General features: G+C 40.8%; 1 protein-coding gene across 6 annotated transcripts in view; it reads right to left on the bottom strand.

Moving 5' to 3' along the window:
- Nucleotides 1-19390, bottom strand: part of ncoa2 (nuclear receptor coactivator 2) — a 54820-nt gene that overhangs the window by 5368 nt on the left and 30062 nt on the right. For 5 of the 6 annotated variants that reach the window (XM_067486666.1, XM_067486667.1, XM_067486670.1 and 2 more), the window contains 14 exons: nucleotides 18545-18722; nucleotides 16845-17033; nucleotides 14841-14942; nucleotides 13677-13817; nucleotides 12789-12936; nucleotides 11241-12597; nucleotides 6208-6406; nucleotides 5813-6019; nucleotides 5334-5516; nucleotides 4411-4540; nucleotides 4116-4287; nucleotides 3697-3993; nucleotides 1386-1463; nucleotides 717-1176 (listed from right to left, as the gene is read on the bottom strand). In XM_067486666.1, coding sequence (XP_067342767.1) covers nucleotides 717-1176; nucleotides 1386-1463; nucleotides 3697-3993; nucleotides 4116-4287; nucleotides 4411-4540; nucleotides 5334-5516; nucleotides 5813-6019; nucleotides 6208-6406; nucleotides 11241-12597; nucleotides 12789-12936; nucleotides 13677-13817; nucleotides 14841-14942; nucleotides 16845-17033; nucleotides 18545-18722 — 3841 coding nt within the window. The remainder of the gene's footprint in view (nucleotides 1-716; nucleotides 1177-1385; nucleotides 1464-3696; nucleotides 3994-4115; nucleotides 4288-4410; nucleotides 4541-5333; nucleotides 5517-5812; nucleotides 6020-6207; nucleotides 6407-11240; nucleotides 12598-12788; nucleotides 12937-13676; nucleotides 13818-14840; nucleotides 14943-16844; nucleotides 17034-18544; nucleotides 18723-19390) is intronic. The other variant, XM_067486671.1, reaches the window with a different exon arrangement.

Below are 19390 nucleotides of genomic sequence, written 5' to 3'. Positions count from 1 at the left end.
CAAACCCTCAACTTTGAAACAGTGCTTTCGGTGGAAGAGAGTAGTTAATGTTTGCATTCCTTGTCATGTACAAAATATGCCACATAACAACAAACAGCTTTACAGAAAATGGCACAATAAGCAAGCGTGACTAAAAAGATTCTAGTGCAGTTAGCATTTGTTATTACTGACAGGCAGTTAATATTTACATGCACATGAGCAGTGGAAAAGCAAGGAATGGGAAGGGAATAAGGAGATGTCTTAGGAATGAAGGGACAAGGAAAAGCAAGATCTAAATTGTAATAGATTAACATATTGTGTGAGAGTGACAGAACAGTACTGATTATAGCTCAGCTTGGTCACAAACTTAACAGTCAAGTTTCAGTGTGTATCCTCAGCTCAGCTTTGATTACTGGGCTTTTAGTGTCCTCTAGTGGAGAGAGAGAGAGTATTACAAGGACACCATTTTGGGCAGCGGTTGAGTACATCCTTGAGCTTATGAACAACTACTTGTTATACAACTGAAGGGTAAAATATGCAGTATGATTCAAATCATTTAGTGGCAGCTGATTAATGCAGTCATCAGTGCCTTATGTTACAAACCAGATAACTGCCACCGCTAAAAAGCATGTGATGCTGTGCAACTACAGTCACATCAACACAGAAGACACAATGGCACACACACACAAAAGGTTGTGGGGTGAAGTGTGTGGTGGGCTGGGGTGTGGGAGGAGTACCTGAGTTAGGAAACTGAAAGGCACTGTGCTGCATTTGGGGGCTGAGTACGGCCCCGTACTGTCCGCCCATCATGTTTGTGTTTCCCATCATCATCTGTGAAGAGGAGGAGGTGGTGGAGGAAGAGGAGGTGCCATGCAAGTGGAGCTGAGGATTGGGAGGGAGAGAGGGCAGGCTTGGGGAAAGAGGGGAGGAGAAGGGGCTAGTAGGGGGAGGTGGTGAAGCCAGGCCTGTACTGGTACCGTAGCTGGGTGGGTAGGGGAACTGCTGCGGGTTGGCCTGGGGAATCCGGGGGTTAGTCATGCCTCCGGTGGCCATGTTAGGAGGCAGGTTGAGGCCTGGACCCCTCATGGCCATGCTCCTTTGCTGCTGGACCTGCTGGACCTGCTGCTGTCTCTGTCTCAGGTGATTACTCAACAGCTCTCGCTGACGCTGTGCTAGCATTTGAGCATTGATAGTTCCCTTGAAGTGAAATGATAATAATGTGTAAGCACAGACTAACACAAAAAAATTATATCACAAGTATACATTACATATAGCTAGCAACTATATCAGGAGAGCTACCCACTGTCTCTAAAAGACAGACAATAAGAATCAATATTGCACGCTAGCAACAGCTCGACACTACTTAAGGTTATCTGAGAAATGAAGTCATGGCAATGGTGACCTACCTGGTTTGGAGCATTGGCTCTTAGAGGTAGGTTCACATTTGACACACTACTCATCTGAGTCATCAATGGCTGACGGTTCTGCTAGGACAAGAGACAGAAGAAGAGGTTAAGACAAATAACTTTTCCTAATTAATTAAAGGATTTCCCTAAAACCCTAATTTCATATTTTTATGTCGTTAAAAACAAAAAAAGCTGCTGTAGCTCAGTTGGTAAAGGCAGTCGTCCACGGACCGCAGGGTCAGTGGTACGCATACATAATATTTCATTTCACTGGACCTAAAAATATTTCCAGTAACATACTCCCATCCTTAATGCCTATATCAAAATTCGTTAAGCCAGTTGCCAGAAACCTTGGGGTTTTATTTGACTGGAACTTGATTTTTGAGCATCACATCTCTTAACTAGTTCAGTCCTGCTTTTATCATCTTAGGAGCATTGTAAAAATCAGGCCTATGTTAAATTTTAATGATGCTGAGACTATTATTCATGCTTTTATCTCCTCTCATCTAGATTATTGCAATAGGCTATTTTCCCCACTTCACCAAAAAAACTTGAAACGCCTACAAGTTGTTCAGAACTCTGCAGCACGGCTCCTGAATAGAACCGGGAAGTTCAGCCACATTACACCTTGTCTTGCATCTCTACATTGTTTCCCTGTTCATCTTAGGATAAATTTTAATTCCAATTTTAATGCCATATGTGCCATTACGAGACTTAAGATCATCAGATAGTGGATTGTTGTCTGTTCCAACTTCCCGGTTAAAACCCAAGGGGGAAAGAACATTTTCCATCATGGCTCCAGAACTGTGGAATAACCTGCCTGAGTAAATCAGGCTCTCTGACTCAGTGTCATCTTTTAAGTCCCGTCTGAAAACGCATTTTTATAGATTTGCATTTCCTGAGATGTGAGATTCTTGTTTTAGTATAAATAGTATATTATATCTATATAATCTATATATTTGTACTTTATTTGATAAGTGCTTTATAAATAAAGCTATAATAATAATAATAATAATAATAATAATAATAATAATAATAATAATAATAATAATTATAATTTGGGGAGGGTTGCGTCAGGAAGGGCATCCAGTCTAAAAACTATGTAGTATTTAAAAAAAAAATACTACATTCTCACAGCTAGTAAAGAATAGAGTTTAAGACAGTAATAAGATAGTTAAGATAAGAATATAGCAAGTGTCCTACATCACATAGCAATTAAAGGGCACACATTAATGGCAGGTAGACCTAAATGTCCAAATTGTTCCTTTTATGTACAGAGACCTGCCATAATGTCGACTTCAAGGATAATTGCACAACAACTATCTGTGTTTTCAATCACACTGCCGCTGTGGTGTGGTTACATCAGTGTAACAGTGAACAATCACTGGTGGGTATCACGATTTTTTAAAATTTAATGTCCATTTGGCTTATCCCGTCCGTTCAGGGTCACCACAGTGGATCATTTGTCCGCATGTTGATTTGGCACAGTTTTTATGCCGGATGCTCTCCTGACGCAACCCTCCCCAATTTCTACCGGGAATGGAACCGGCACTGCGCGGTTGGGGAGTGGGAAATGGGCTGTTGGGGGACGCCCACACCTATGCTGCCTTTGTAATGTGTAGCTGAGCAATACTAGACAGCTAGTTAAAGGGAAACTAACTGATTTTAAACTTGCCTTCTATGGCTTTGGGTGTAAATGTACTTTAATGCTTTTAAACTTCTCTCTTACTTCTGTATTTTTAAATATTTCTCTGCATAGGCTGACAAACTCCTCCAGATGACATCACCCGGAGGAGTTTTTCATCATTAAGAGTTCAGATGATTTCATCTGGAGGAGCTCTGGAACAACAGGTTGACCATGATTACAAACTCCATTGTGTGAGCGACAAGATTTAGCAACAAAATTTAAATTAAAGGTTCCTCCAAGTGATGTCATCTGGAGGCGTTTTACAGCTAGAATAGAGATTTTAACATAGGGAATTGAAAGGAAAGTTTGTCCTTACATTTGCCTGACCTTAATCAAATGTTTATAATAAACAATCAGTAGACATTACTTACAGACAGAGCTTTTGCTAGGCTCAACTGTAAGGAGACTGCTAGCATACACAGGACAAAATGTGGTTGCTACCAGATGCAAGGGATAACTAACAAGCCACATCCTGTTTCAAGAATATAACTGAAAAATACCATTACCAACCAGCAGGTGGCTCTAAAATCACATCTGTAATGGAAACCTGCTATTCTAGATATAAAGCATGATAAATGGCAGCTCACTACCAGCAAAGTGAGGTCGGACTAGAAGCACACGTACCTGCTGTGACTGTAGCCGGTGCTGGAGCTGCAGTCGTAGTGTGTTAGGCTGCGTGGGGACGACCCCAGTGGGCCTTAGTCCAGGACGTGCTTGTATTCTCATCATGGGGTAACCAGGCCGTGGACCCATCTGGCCAGGCATGGGATGAAAGCTTGGTTCTTGCATGGGGGCACCAGGGTAGCCCCTTTGAGCCATGTGGGATGGTGGATGACCAAATTGCTGCGTGTACATGGGGGGCTTCTGATCTAACATCATTGAGGGGTCCTGGGAGAACTGTTCTGGCTCTAGTGATTGGCTCTGAAACAAGCGGGCAAAGAATGTAAAACTGTAAAAGCTGATCAGGAATAGTCAATTTAGACCAACAAAAAGTGACATTTATTAATCTGTGACAATTATTGATAATGGATGACAGATCTCACCTGTTCTACCAGAGCTGGGATCCCGAGAGCACGGTCAATCTCTTCCAAACCATCAAAATCTTTTAGCGCTGTGTACAGCTGGGACAACAGGGCCCCCTCATCTACTGCACCACCATCACCAGAGCCGAGCCCAGTACTGCACAAGTCATCCTGGGGTGCTGAGTGCATTGGCCTTGGCAGAGGATAGAAATATTAAATTCCCCCCTCCAAAAAAAATCTTTGTCCAACCAGTATAAACCATAAGAAACTGAAGAGAAATCAAGGACAAAAATGACAATAATCAACAGTTGCCTACCTGTTCTGGTTTACAAATGCTGTCTGATCGATGGGCATCAGGCTGTCCGGCCATGGAGCTGTCTGGTTGGGTGGAGCTTGTTGCTGGGAGAAGTGATGGCTGACCAAACCAATATCCATGTCAGGTTGGGCTATATAGTGAAAAAAAAAAACAATAAAACAGACGAAAAACAGCCAGTAAGCAATTTTGCTGAGGGAAAAAAAGGCGAGCAAGAAACTGTCAGTTCAGATACTTAATATATGTGTTCCATTCATGTGCTTTATTTTCCCTGACAACCTATTGGGCTTCATCAATCCTGCTGCACTATAGGTTGTCCATAGGCCACAGCTGGTTCAGTAAAACTGACCTCAAATTATGTTAGTTCTTACTTATGGTTCATACATCTGGTTTCTGTATTAACATTTGTAATTGTTAGGGCCGGGACACACCAAGCCGACTGTCAGCTGTAGGCCATCCTTGGGTTGATGACTTTGTTGGCACTACTTTGACTCCAGGCAACGCGTGTGTCAGTCCATCAGTGAATGAGATGACTCATATTGGCTGTTCAGCTCAGCGAATCAGTGCATAAAAAGAGACCATGGTATTAACAACTTGGTGGTAGGGGAACCCTACTTTGTTTACATTGTGTATATCTGCAGTCTCAGGTCATTCTGTTTTCATTTTATCCCCCATGCCAACCTGTGCAACATGTATGTTGCCCCTCATCTTTGCAATGTGTTTGAGCTCACTTATTGGCCCTGATGAAGCAGAAGTTAGTCAATGCAGCACATGATCCTCATTAGGGCTAGTTCTTTGACATTGCCTCATGGCTCTTAAAATGACCGATCTATTGTAATTGTTTAATATAAAATCTATGCTGACGCATCTATTTTCTGCATTTAAAACACTTTGCAACTTCTGTTTGTGTAACCCTGTGTTCTCACCATTAGACATCATTGGCGATGGGAGCATCTGTCTGGGCCCTTGTTGGCTGCTGGGTCTCATGGGAGCAGTGTTAGGCCCCAACCTACCCTGCATGGCACCTTGCTGCCCAGGGCCAGATGGTGATCCCACCCACCCCTCCTGCTGCTGTATGCCCGGCCGTGGGCCGCCAGGAGCCATTAGTCCTAGAAGAGCAAAGGCACACAGGGAGACAAGAAACGGTGAGCAATGCCTCAGTTCAGACCTCTGGGGACATCCTCTGTCTGAATGATGCAATGTTGTGAAAAAGGGGAAATACAATTTTTGTGGTACTGGGTAATTGTTAAAGGACTGGCAATATGTGGGAGTGACAGTAAGCTTTGTGCCAGTGCGGGCGACTATTTCCTGTCACAGGAAGTGACATGAATCAGTATTTAACTAGGCTGTACCACACGGTAACATTATAAATCATCATTGCAAAAAGTTTTAATGTCACCCATACTTGTGCTGGCCATACCGGCCTGGTTAGCCATCATGCCGTGATTTCCCACCATGCCTTGCTGCTGTTGTTGCTGCATAAGTGTGTATGGACTAATTGCCCTTATAGGGTACTGTAATGAGGGCTGCTGGGGGGACACATTCATATCCAAAGACACACTCCTCGCTGGCAAACCCCTGCCTGGCTGACCTGGTCGGACACCTCCAAAGTCTGAGGACAGGAACAAATGGCCAAACATTTAACAGTGGAAAAAAAATTAAATAAGTCAGTTTCATAGATTTCAAATTCATGATTTTATGATCTTGCGATGGAACACATTCAAGTTTTAATATAATGTTTTGCAGTACAAGAAGGAAACCCCTGTGTGCACTTTTCCCCCAGGCAATTATGGGACTCACTTGTTGGGCCATTGCCAGCCCCCATGCCCCTGTGTTGCTGCTGTGCTGCCATGGTAGGATTGGTCTCGGACATCTGCAGGATATCATTTATAATAGTCTGTTTGTCCATCGGACTGGGTAATGAAACAGGCCTTGAATCACAGAAGAGCTGTGGCTGAGCATTCTGCAGGTCGTTCAGAATGTCATCCAGCTCTGACGACTAAAGAGTACAGAGAGAAAAAAAGTGGAAAGTGTGAAAACGAGAAACAGATGAATCAGTTAGGCTTTGCTGCTTCACAAATTTACACTGACACAAACATGTAAACACTATAAAACTTGCTCTAAGAGCCTTTGTCTGAAGGATGAGAAAACATTAGGATATATCAGTGACCATGGGATAAAAACACATTCCATTAAATCTAGGCCACCTCATATTCACTTCATGCTTACTGGCTGATGTTTTAAGACAAATGCTACTATAACAACTCCTCTTATGATATCTCCTCTTATCATAACCTTTAAGCAGATAAAAAAAAGGTGATCTTATAAATATTATGTTTATACACAGTACAGGAAACCATACACATGTTGCTACTGAAGCTACTTTCTTAGTGATATGGGAGAGCAGCATTTTTATCTGTGCTAAAGACTTAACTGCTCTCTGCCCCCCAACTGTAAACAGCTGGACTGAGCAAACACAAGGCTACATTATATACAGCTGGCTTTGTACCATCAGGCCATTTTTAGTTTAGTTTTTCACAAAACTATCTTAAACAAAGACACTTGTTGAGCTGAAGAATTACCACAAATATGAGTCAAATCTTAAAAAAAAAAAAAAAAAAAAAAAAAGATTTTGTTTTTACAACACTGGTCGACTGCATTTCAATTTCTGACACACATGGGGTGGCCCAAATAACTGCAGCACACAGTTCTTAGCAGTGCAATACAACATATCAACAACATGTAGTCTAAATAATAAAGAGTAGAAGAGAAAGAGTTGACAAACACCATTCTGACACAGTTTCATTAAAGAGGAAGATTATTAACGTTACAAAAGGATCCCATAATTGCAGCACCCTGTATCAAATGTAATCTATGTGGAGAGAAAAAATTGTTTATGGTCAAATCAGCAAGAAGAGAAACATCAACATAGCTGGACTTTAGGTAAATAAGCTGCACTGGCTTTGAGTGGCCACCAGAGTGCAGCACAATTGGAATCAGTGACTGGTAATGGTGTACAGCAGGAAAACTATTCACCTGCACTGTTTCAATGTTCTTGTCAATGACATTTATGTTATCTAAGTAAATGTTACTAAAGGTGACAAGGCTGCCAGAAATATGTGATAGAAGAGTTATCTACAAACCTCAAGGACTATAGCCCTGGTAACTCCTACATAGTCATTGTTAGACCATTTTCTCTACCACGTTGGAATAGCAAAAGGACTAATTACACCCGAGAATTGTGTTGGCCGTCTGTAAGTTACCAAAAAACAAAACAAAAAGGTAAATCTACTCACTGTCTAAAGGTGCGGAAATGGCGACTTTCTATACCAAAACGATGGCTGCAAAATTAAATCCAATGCTTGTGTAGGCAATTTCTATTGTTACTAATGAGTAGTGTGGTTCTTTATTTGCTGCTGCTACACATCATGAAAATAATATTATTACATAAGTAATATACATTAATATAACTTATATTAATAACTGATTAATTAATATATGATATTTTGGGGCTTTGAACTAGAAGGGAAGATGTAACACAGGATTGTGTTTTTATGCAAGGTTGATATAACTTGTCTACAGTATGTACAAGATACGCACTATTATGGACATAATATACAGGTGGAAGTACTTAAAAAAGTATGTTACATAGAGCTGGCCTGAATTATTATATGCCAGAGCCATGAATGAATCACAGTATCAAAGATCAGTTTAGATTTGTTCCACAAATCTGAATCACAAGAATCTGAAAATTCAGAATAAGAATAATAAAGAGAAACTGAAACTAGCTTAATTAATGACGTGCATTAAAATCTGGATATTACTGCTCTAGAAACAGGTTTATTCACCTTTGGCAGACAGCATGTTTACATAATACTCTTTTCAACAGAAACACTCACACACCCCTATACACATACCTATAGTCCCTTCAGCTATCAGCTAAAACTCTATTCCTGCTCTGCTCCACTTCTCACTTAGCTTTACTCCAGCCATCAATAATTCAGTCCTCAATCATGAAGAAAAGAGAGGCAGAAAGAGAGAAACACAGAAACAGCAAGAAAACAGAGGGTGAGGTTAGTAGAAATAAGGTTGAGTTGACTTTCTAACTTGGACTCTCACATTATGGTTCATGTCTAACCTGTCTAATAAAATCTGTTAAATGCTAATAAGCCATTATATCACTATTTAAAGCTACTGATATATGAAAGCAAATCTTCACCATAATAAATTGAATGGCAAAAACCAAATACCACATTTACTTCTTAGGCTAAAATAGAACTGAATTAATTGCACAGAAACATTTGCCTTTAAAAAAATACTTGAAGTTTGTTCATTTTAAATAGAGATCGAGTGAATTTGTGTCCACAGCCCTCTTCAGAACCAGTGTTTGGTTTGTCCATTCTGGGCTACCGTAGAAACATGACGATGCAAAATAGCGGCCTCTTTCAAAGGGAAAGGCCCAGTCTAAGCTAAAGAAAACACAATTCTTATCTTCAGGTCATTACAAACCAACAAAAACATAGTAATAAACAGAGAGAACCTTTAAAAACATGGGTGCCTTTTGACCAAAGTTCGTTTTCTGAACTTTGAACCCATCTGGAATGACCTTTGTGAGCACAGCTGTTTACTCTTGACAACCACAGAAATAAAAAGCTGATTAGCGTAGTTGTGTTCTGATTTTCTAAAACTCTAAAATGAGAAATTAACCCCATATCAATACCAGCTACACTGCCTATTCGGTTAAGTATGCACAGGCAGCTAAAAAGACTTTTAAATAATGTTTGCATCTCTGAACATATCAAGCTATCAAAGACAATATTAGCATTGGTCTGATGCTGGGATTTGACAGCTCAGAGATCAGAACTTCATTTTTTTCCTTGATGTCCAAGATGTTAAGTTCTAAATGTTACTTGCTGAATTTTAGCATCCGGATTAACCAAACCTATTTAAACAGCCTAAACAGAGACTTTGACTCTACTTCTTATAACTATAATATTGTTAATAAAAGAGAGACACTTGAAAATTGCTTGTGTTCTAAACTATTTTTAAGTTAGATCAGAAAGGAACTTTAAAAGTCTGATATTTCAGTGCAATTAAATTGTTTTTGCATTTCAACAGTAAGCGTTCGGTAGTGATTAAAATTCAGTTTGGCATTCAGGTGCTGATATGATTCAAATTTTGTTTCCATAAAAGTGCACCATTAAAATGTGAAACCCAGGATTTCATTTGTACTGTCAACACAAGGCAGAAAATAACTGAATTAATATAACATTTAATGTTGTTACCTGTACTACTTTGGCCAAGTGTAAAAATAGAACATATAATATTTCTCTCAATTTCTATTACACTCTATTGTTTCTTCTACAAACACACCACTCCCCCTCCCCTTTATCTCCATGGTAGCAGAGAGGACATGCAGGAGCATATGGCTCATCATTTTCACTCTGCCTGCCGAGGCTGGGCTCTCCTGGGGGTATCTACACCTCTCTCATCTCTCCTTCTTTGTTCAGTCCAACAGCATCTCTTATTATCCACCCAATCAGCTTTTCCTCCTATTCATATGTACCCAAGTGGCCAGGCATATACTGTACATGCTCAGTTAGTAGGCATAGCCAGCTAACATTCTGCATCACTGTTTCTATTGCTGCAAGGGAAACCACAGCATTTCTTCAAAACTAAGAAACAACAAATAAATAAATAAATGCTCTTCTCTTATATCCACATATGCTGGATACCTATCCTATACCTGGAGTGATGTGTGTTTCAAATGAATTAATTAATGCTCTGCATCTTTTTGTAAAATGGAGAAAATAAATTTCTACAACATGCTTAAGTTTGACATGTTACATTTAAACAGTATATATGTAACTTAGAATACTTAACTGGTCTACAAAGAGGAAAGTAATAAGAGAAATAGGAACAGCAAAAAGTGGAAGGCATTTATGTAATTTTGTGTAATTTTATGTAACACTGTGGTTTAGCATTCGTGTGTAAGTGTGTGTGTGTGTGTGTGTGTGTGTGTATGTTTGTGTGTGCATGTGTGTGCGAGTGACAAAACTATATTAGCAGACTTTTGTCTTAAACGTGTTTGGTAGAGTGCGTCATACACAAGTTTCCTGTATGAAAGGTAACATAAGTGAACCAGCAAGCTGAACTCTCGGCTTTACAGACATGTTGAGTTCTACCAGCAACACTCTCTTCCTTTCTACTCTTTTCCCCTCTTCTCTCTTTCAGTGCCAAGCCTGACCTGAGCTTGGTGCCAGACCTGAGGATTCGGGCCAAAGGAAACCAGAATCAAATGGCTGAGAACCACAGGGACTCTTTCCAAATGTCACAGTTGTTTGAAGCTGGTGGACAGCTTCCCTTAATTTGTGCTGCCAAAAAATAGGCAGTGAAAGGACCAGATGTGTTTATATACGCGAATAAAAAACATCTTAAGTGTATATGCAAAGACAGTAAATCTGACTGTGACTGTATATATATGCAACAAATGTGGTCTGACCTCTACACTACCAGATTGTTGTGAGCCTAGCTTTAACAGCCTTCGTGGACATGGGACTTGGAGGAGCCAACATCTGCTACATAACCCAGATTAATGCTCAGACAGAGAGGGAAAGGCAAGTGGAGCAGTACAGGGCAAAAAAGTTTTAGTTTTTGCAAAAAACTAAAGGAAAGGAGGTTACAAAATCTGTTTTAGGGCAGCTCAAGTACTTGTATCATTTCAAAAATGATATGCTGTAATAAACAATATTTTTCAGATGGGAAGACAATGTTTTTAAAATATAACACATCTATTAAACACGTGTATGATGGGGAATTGGTTTAACACTGACCTGCTCAGCTCTGTCGTATCCTGTGTCTTGTTTCTCGACCTTGACATGGGGGTTCTTGCCCCCTTCAACCTTCACGTCAGTCTCCAGCTTAGGGACCTTGTCCTTCAATACAGTGTCATCCTTATCCAGTAGATAGCGTAGAAGCGCATTGTCCTTCTTCTTAGGGCTTAAGGGCTCCTGCTTAGGTGTAATTTCTGTCCCAGAAGCTGCACTACCTGCACCCTGGGTTTGGTCATGGCCCAGCTCTTTGCCTGTGGCCTCTGCCGTGAGTTTGGCCAGGTCCACTGGAGATGTACTGTTCTGAAGAAGTTGGTGTAAGATCTTGTGTTTTTCTTTAAGGGATGTGGCATGAGTGTTCCCTCCTGTGTTGCCACCACGAACCCCTGTCCCAGACTGGTCCTTGCCCTCACTTCCTCCACCAGGGGACAGTGGCATCTCCAGAGGTTCTGGTTTGGTGGTGAGAAGTTGCAGTAGCTTTGTGTGTCCCTTGTTGTCATGAAGACGATTGTGAGGCTCGTGGCCCTCAGAGGGCCCTTCTCTCTCCTCCTTAATCTCAGCTAGGATGTTCTCTGGTTGGCCCTGGGTCTGCCCCTGACCCACATCTGTGTGAGGGCCAAATGAGTGTCCTGTACCACTAGTAGCATCTGTGCCTCCTCCAATTTTTGACATCAGATGACTGTTTACCGCGGATCCTGTTGTGACCCCAGCTGGGGAGCCTATCTTCCGTTCTGGAGACCCCAGTGTATGTGCATGAGGGGGGCCGTGCCCATGCCCTACACCATGGCACTCACTAAGAGCATGAAGAGCTGACAAAGAGCTGCTTGTGTAGCTGTTGGTATGGGTGTTAGTCGTGCTATTACTGCCTGCACCTCCAGGCCCCCCACCACACATCCCTACTGGGGAGGGAGAGTGCAAGCCTCCTCCAACACAAGGGCTGCCTGCGCCCCCAGGACTACCTCTGTGCCTGGGTGACAGCATAGAGTTCTGTTGGGGTGGATGGGGCCCACCAGCAGGGCTGGGGCTGGCACGTGACGGGCTGTTCATCCTCCAGTTCGGGCCCTGCTGTGGTGGCTGCATGCCCCCAGTGTGGTTATGTGGTGGTGGACAGCCAAAACGGTAGCCCTGCATATGGCCTCCGATAGCTGCTGGCTCTCTGGGGCCAGCAGGACCTGGAGGGGAAAAAGGCATGCTGTTGCTGCTGATGGTAGTGTCTTGGCCCTGAGGCCCCAGACCTGGCAAACTGCCTGGGGTTGGAGGAGTCATGGAGGGGGTGGAGGAGTTCATCGGTTTGGGAGCCATGGCTGTGGCCTGATTGCCAGGGCCCACGTCCTGACCCATTCCACATACTGTCTGCTCCCTAGAGGTTAAAAAACAAACAAACAAACAAATGCGGTGTTTTAATCATGTAGATATGTATTTAGAAGCGTAGACGGGCCAATGGAAGGTCTTGCAGTTTATATTGCACACCTCATCAGAATAAACAATGTGAGCAAATATGGTGCAGATTTGTCTCTCTTTTTGACACAGGTAAAGATAATGAGACCATACCTCTGTAGAATGTGTAGAGACATGTAGAGCTGGGGTTCATTGGTGGCAGGTGAGCGCACCAGCTTGCTTTTGGTGTGGGCCGACACGATGGTCCCATCAGAGAGAGAGAAACGGTAGATGGGGCTGAACGCTTGACCATGGCGGAGCACTGTGGATGCACATGCACTTATATCAGTGGGTGCATCAAGATGTTTTTCCTTTGATTTTTGTTAGAAACACACACACACACACACACACATATATACATATATATATATATATACACATATACATACATATACACATATACATATATATATATATATATATATATATATATATATATATATATATATATATATATATATACATATATATATATATATACATATATATACATATATATATACATATATATATACATATATATATATATATATATATATATATATATATATATATATACATATATATACATATATATACATATATATACATATATATATATATATATATATATATATATATATATATATATATATATATACATATATATATATATATATATACATATATATATATATATATATATACATACATATATATATATATATATATATATATATATATATATATATATATATATATACACACACACACATATACATATACATATATATATTTTTTTTTTCTTTTTTTTTTTCCATTTTCTTATTTTGTATACTTGATTAGATGGAGGGGGTCCAAGCAGCAATCTACAACCATTGGTAAATAGGGACACATGATTTAAACCATTCACAATTCACTATGTTTTTCCCTCATGTAGTTGCCACACAACAGCATCAGAAAGATCAAATTATGTAACAGTCAAGGTTTCAACAGGACAGTCCTTGCACTTTATAGTAATACCTTCCTGCTGATGTCTCTTAGCAAAAGACATCTCCCCATCATTCTGTAGGTGGAACCTTTGAATGCAGCGCCTCACCAGATCCTCCCAGCCTGGTTTCATAGATGCCCGCAACAGACTGGTATCCAGGGACGTTATCTTGCCTAAACAGAGAGCACTTGATTAGGAAGAGCTTAGTCACACATGTAACCTGGCATTTCTTAACACCTTCACAAACCCATGTAAACTGAACTGATGGTAATTTTATGTCTTTGAAAATGTAGAGCATCTTGTTGAACAGAAATGCAATGCACAGTAGCACTGTAGTTTGAAAAATAATTGAAGAAATGTACTCTATATACACATAAAACTTTCTCTACAATGCACTGAAATAAATTAAGGGGTAAGTCTGGATACCAAAAATAAAAAATACAAACAAAGTCAGCACAGATTATGTAAGACTGACATTAATTACACAGTCAGTACAAGTTAGATTCAGTCAACAGAATTGGGTAGACTTAATAATACAATGTCTTTACAATGTCAGTGAGCAAAACTGTGTGTGTCAGCGTTGTGTCTTTGTGAATGAGTTCCACACACAAATAAAGACCAGGTGAAACACAGACAACTGTCTGCCTTGCTGCGCCAGTGTTCAGACAGGTACTTTACCTCCCAGAGTGTAGACAGAAGTGGGAAGTTGGATTAACTGAGGCATTCAATCCTAAGGGCATTTAGCAAGAATATAATAATCTTTAAATACCAAACTGTAGTGTGTGGTGATTTATGGGCTGGTGACATGCATTGAAGGGGTATGAGGGTGGTGCCTCAGTTGGCGCAGTATGGTAGTATTTATTTGCAATGCAGGGCAAAGCTTTCAGATGCATTCTGCTAAAATGATACAAAGGGAATCACAGTCTAGAATACCTTAATAAATACATACAAATACACACACACCAAAAAATAAATAGCATAGTTTGCTGTGTGTCAGTTGGTAAGGCAATTGAACATGGACCACAGGGTCAGTGGTTCAATCCCCGCCATTCAATCTAGCCACCGCCACCTGTGTGTGAGTGTGTGTGTGTGTGTGTGAATGGGTGAATGGGAAGCAACATTGTAAAGCACTTTGGATAAAAGTGCTATATAAGTGACTATTTACCATATAAGCAACTATTTACTGATTCGTGTACCTTGCAGGTCCTGGCGCGTGGTGAAGCTCTCATGTGTGGGAAGCACTGGTCTTTCTTTCATGGGTACCCTGCGAGCCACACAGATCAGGCACGACTGAAAGTCTGAGAAAAAAAAAAGAATGAAAAGAAGATGAGAGACAGTGGAGCATAGAGAGCGAAAGTGAGAGTAAAAAAAAAAGATAAAGTTACAAGATGTAACAAAGGGTATAGGGGAGAGACAGAAGGCATGACGGGGGATGGGAGAAGAGACGAGAGTGGGGAGGACAGGAGAGGAGAGGAAAGGATGGGGGCATAAATGACAGAGAAAGAGGGAGGGAAAGAAAATGAAATGCATGTTATTCCTAGCAGCATAATTAATACGGTTATTAATGAGCATGGGGATCAAGGCTCCGCTCCCTTCATGAGGAGGAGCTGCTTTCGCTGGTGAGGGAAATGATGAAGTGTGACCTTTGAGGTGTGTGCATGTGTGCGTGCGCATGCCTGCGTAAGTGTGCTTCTGTGCATGTGTCTCCGGCTGGTCTCACCTAGAGTGCCATCTCACACTGATGACACCCCTCCTGGCCCAACATTAAAGGCTGCCATCACTCAATCACGACAGTTGCCCCTAACGTGTGTGCGCGCACACACACAAACACACACACATTCCACCAAGTCCAAAGACTGTAGTGACCCCAAAAGTCTGCCATCTAACTTTCGTGCCAGTAATATCCACAATCTCCCACATTTTTCTGGCAAAAACATGCATGCCAGGGCTAACACGCACAGACACATACATGAACACACACCTCTTTCTGACTTGTAAACAGAGCCTCTTGGGTGGTCCGACCCATAGATCTAAGAATCTCTCTCAATTCTTTTGCTTTCTCTCTCTGGTTAGGGCTGGACACATTCCTGCAACTGTAACCACTGATCCTGTTTTACTACTCAAACACATACGCATGTACATACACACAAAAACGCACACACCTCTGGCCTAGGTCCTAGTTGGTCTATTGGCCAAAGTATGGCTGGCAAGCAGCTGGTGAACAAAGTAAGCCAGTGAGGGGAAAAGACAGGTTGAGACTGCACTTGGCATGAATTGCATTTGCACTTATTGTTTTAATTAACCAGAGAGTTGTAGTTTGGCAGTGGAAAATGATGACTGCTCATGAAAGCCACTGGGCAAATAGGATTTAGGTAGTTAAAATGTGTAATATTGCAATTGGTTTTCATGTTGCTTCATTACTTTACATTGTGCTGAACACTTCTAGATAAAGGAAAGTTGCTTGTAATGGAAATGTACCCAAAACTACAGGATCTCAAGTTCCTGTCTAAAGCCATAAAACCACTAGAAAAGCTCAGTGACCTCTCAGTGCCTGAACACTGAAACAAGAGCACAGACAACATACAATTTAAACCATTTCAGAGGCAGATGTTTATACCAGTGGCAACCACAAATGCAGTGCCTTTCTTTCTGTGCTCCTATATGCTTAAACAATGTTCGTATATGCAGTTCTGTTGATAGGAAGGACTGGTCCACAACGCATGCTTAAAACACAACATTATCTTGAAATAATAAGCCAGTTTGTGAGCAATACACATAAATTACAGACTTTAGAGGCAAAAGCTGCCAAGCCTTTCATCTACCTTGTGTCATTAACATCTACCATGAGTACTGGTCTTTATCAGTTATAAGATTTTTCACATACATTGCCAGTTATTTATATACAGTGCCAGGCTTTGATTTTTGTTTTTCTTACATATAAATTTGAAACCTCTGAAATTCTAATCAAACTCAAGTTTTTCATTTTTCTAAAATTTGGTTTTGATATTCTATTATTAAATGTCCAGACTGCAAAGGCATTTACAGCTATACTCTAGATGTATTCATATACACTAAATGATGAGATGAGAATATCCCCAAAATAATCTTGTCCTCAGTTGCTTTATAGGGCCACTACTTTCGTGTTACATGATCTTCTAAGCCCACTTTTCTTCATATTCTGCCCCTCTCGGTTCACGTACCATCTCCTTCCTCCTTGATGGACTTGGGCTCAGAAACGGCAAAACACTGCATTGTTTCATATTTCTGTTGTTGAGGTTCGTGCTCGTGTGGCTCGTCCTGGTTCTTGCTGTGGGGATTGACCAACATTCTGCAGTTGAATGTGTGACTGTTTCTCCTTGGACCTTCACTGGACCATGGGACACCATTCACTATAAGGGAGCAAAAAGGGAAATTTTTTAATGTGGCTTCCTTGGAGACTTTAACTGAAAACGATTTGTAACAGTAAAAACTGAACACAAAGAAAAAACAAGAGCTCCGACCAGTGAGCACAGAGAGGCAATCACACTGCAAGTGAAAGACACAATGAGAGCAAAACAGAGTAAATGGAAGTGGTAAAAATGTAAAAGGAGAGAGCAAGTGCTGGGCAGAGATCAGTCATAATGAGCAGTTGGAACCCTGAGCCCTGTGCCATCTATCCACAACCATGCATCACAGCCAGGCCTCCATATGCATGTCCTCTAAAACACCATTGCCAGTCATTCTTGATCTTTCTAACACTTACACAGGTGTGAACAAACACATGTACACACATGTTCAAGTAGACATGCACACACAAAAAATGAGACATCTACTGTCATTGTCACACACACACACACACAAACACAAACTCATTTCACTCTACCAAACTCCCATCACACTCCATCTGGTTTGTGATCTCATTCAGTGCATTGATAATCTCCCAGTATCTGGGACACAGCCCACTGATCGTTTCCAGGGTACTCCGCTGTGCTGCTCTCCAACCCAGATGGCTGGGCAAATCAGACCTCAATCCGAAGCACCAAGAGAGGAGGAATGGAAGGGGTTTAGAAACAGCTCCTGATGGGGTGCACTGACATACATTACAATCACCTCTTTAATGGGATAATAGTAGAGGTAGGATGTAAAATGGATGTTAGAAGAGAAATCAGAAAAGGGCAAAACTAAAAAAACAAAAGGGGCTAACAAAAATAAATGGCCTGTTTTCATTAGACAAGTAACACTAGAATAAAGGCAAAGATTTTCAAGGGGGGAGTAGAGAATGGCAAACGGGAGAACATGAAAACAGGAACTTTGTTGTTCTCTTTCTCTCTGCCACACAACCTTACAATGTGAAGAAAAGGAGAAGGAAGGGCATGAGATGAGAATATAAGAAGGGATCGATGTTGCTGACAGGGGACAGAAGCCGAAAAAGGAAGTTAATTAGCTGAAAGGAGAGGGAGGAAGGAGAGAAGAGCAAAAGCAAATGTATGGGTAGCAGAATAGAAAATGAACAACCTATAGGTTTTATGCACAGTGCCAAGACTGTATATAAAGCTTACATAACACTTTGCATAACACTTTATTAACCAGCTTGCCCACATCCTCCCTGAAGCTGTTTCACTGTAAACATTGTAGCATTTTAATTAAACTGACTACACTATTAACAAGCCATCTACAGTATACCTGTATTGAACATGAAGAAGAAAAGCGATGACTGTGTTAAGTGAAAAGAACATGCATTTAAAAAAAGAATAAAAAAGGAGATAAGGCTGTGAGTGATGCAAGACAGAGGACATACATACAGTATATAGCCAGGAAAAAAGATGTGGAACAAAACAGACAAAGTGAAGAAGAAACGGACAGGTAGTAAAAGATTAAGAGCAAAGCAAATGCTGGCAGGGAAAATAAGCTTGCGGCTAACCAAGGGATTTAGGGAGCAGGTTCTTGATGAACTCAGCATGATCCCCGACATGCAGCACGCTGTAGACACTGGTGTTCATCAGCTCCTCCTGGTTGTAGCGCAGGTACTGGGTCACATTCTCAGACACGAACACAATGTTACCCTCCATATTCACCACGAAGAAGAAGCCGTCCAGGGCCTGGAGGGAAGAAAGAGTGGAGAGAAATGTGTTTACACAGATTAAAAAAAAATATATGTCAGACCACCTGTACTTCAATACTGCAGCTATTTAAGTTAATAAATGCATTGTCCTAGAAAAGATGTGATTTTCCATATTTATAAATTCTTGGCATCATTTGCCATTTAGAATTTGAAACGCTCCTTCTCATAATGTGCTCAAATCTGCTATAAGAGCTGCCCTCACCTGTAACATGTTGACGTCAGGGCAATCATAACAGGACAATCATGGTTCATTTGTTGATTAGAGCGAAAATTTAAGTTTGTCGTTTAGTTAAACTGTTCTTTTTATTTGCAAATAATATTTCCAGGTTTAAGGCTGTTTGATGGGTGTCTGTGCGCTTTTTATGAAACAGATATACTGTTAATGTGTAGGCTACATTACGTACATGTACATAATTTGAGCACTGTTTTCTAAAGGTTAAGTGTTTTGAAAAGACACCTTTTTTCTACATCATTGATTATTTTCTAGTGTTATATTGTGTGTTGCAAAATTGCTAGTTTTGTGATATATTAAAAATGTGGGCCAAATATCGTGATAATATTGTACCATGAGAGGACCTATGATTCCAACCAGCAACATTCAATACATTATATGCATTGACAGGATTTAGAGCCACAGAGGAAGCT

Source organism: Channa argus, chromosome 19 (genome assembly GCF_033026475.1).
Source record: "Channa argus isolate prfri chromosome 19, Channa argus male v1.0, whole genome shotgun sequence".
In the NCBI taxonomy this organism is placed as follows: domain Eukaryota; kingdom Metazoa; phylum Chordata; class Actinopteri; order Anabantiformes; family Channidae; genus Channa; species Channa argus.
The sequence above is the reverse complement of the archived record's forward strand: the minus strand, read 5'-3'. Positions and strand labels throughout refer to the sequence as shown.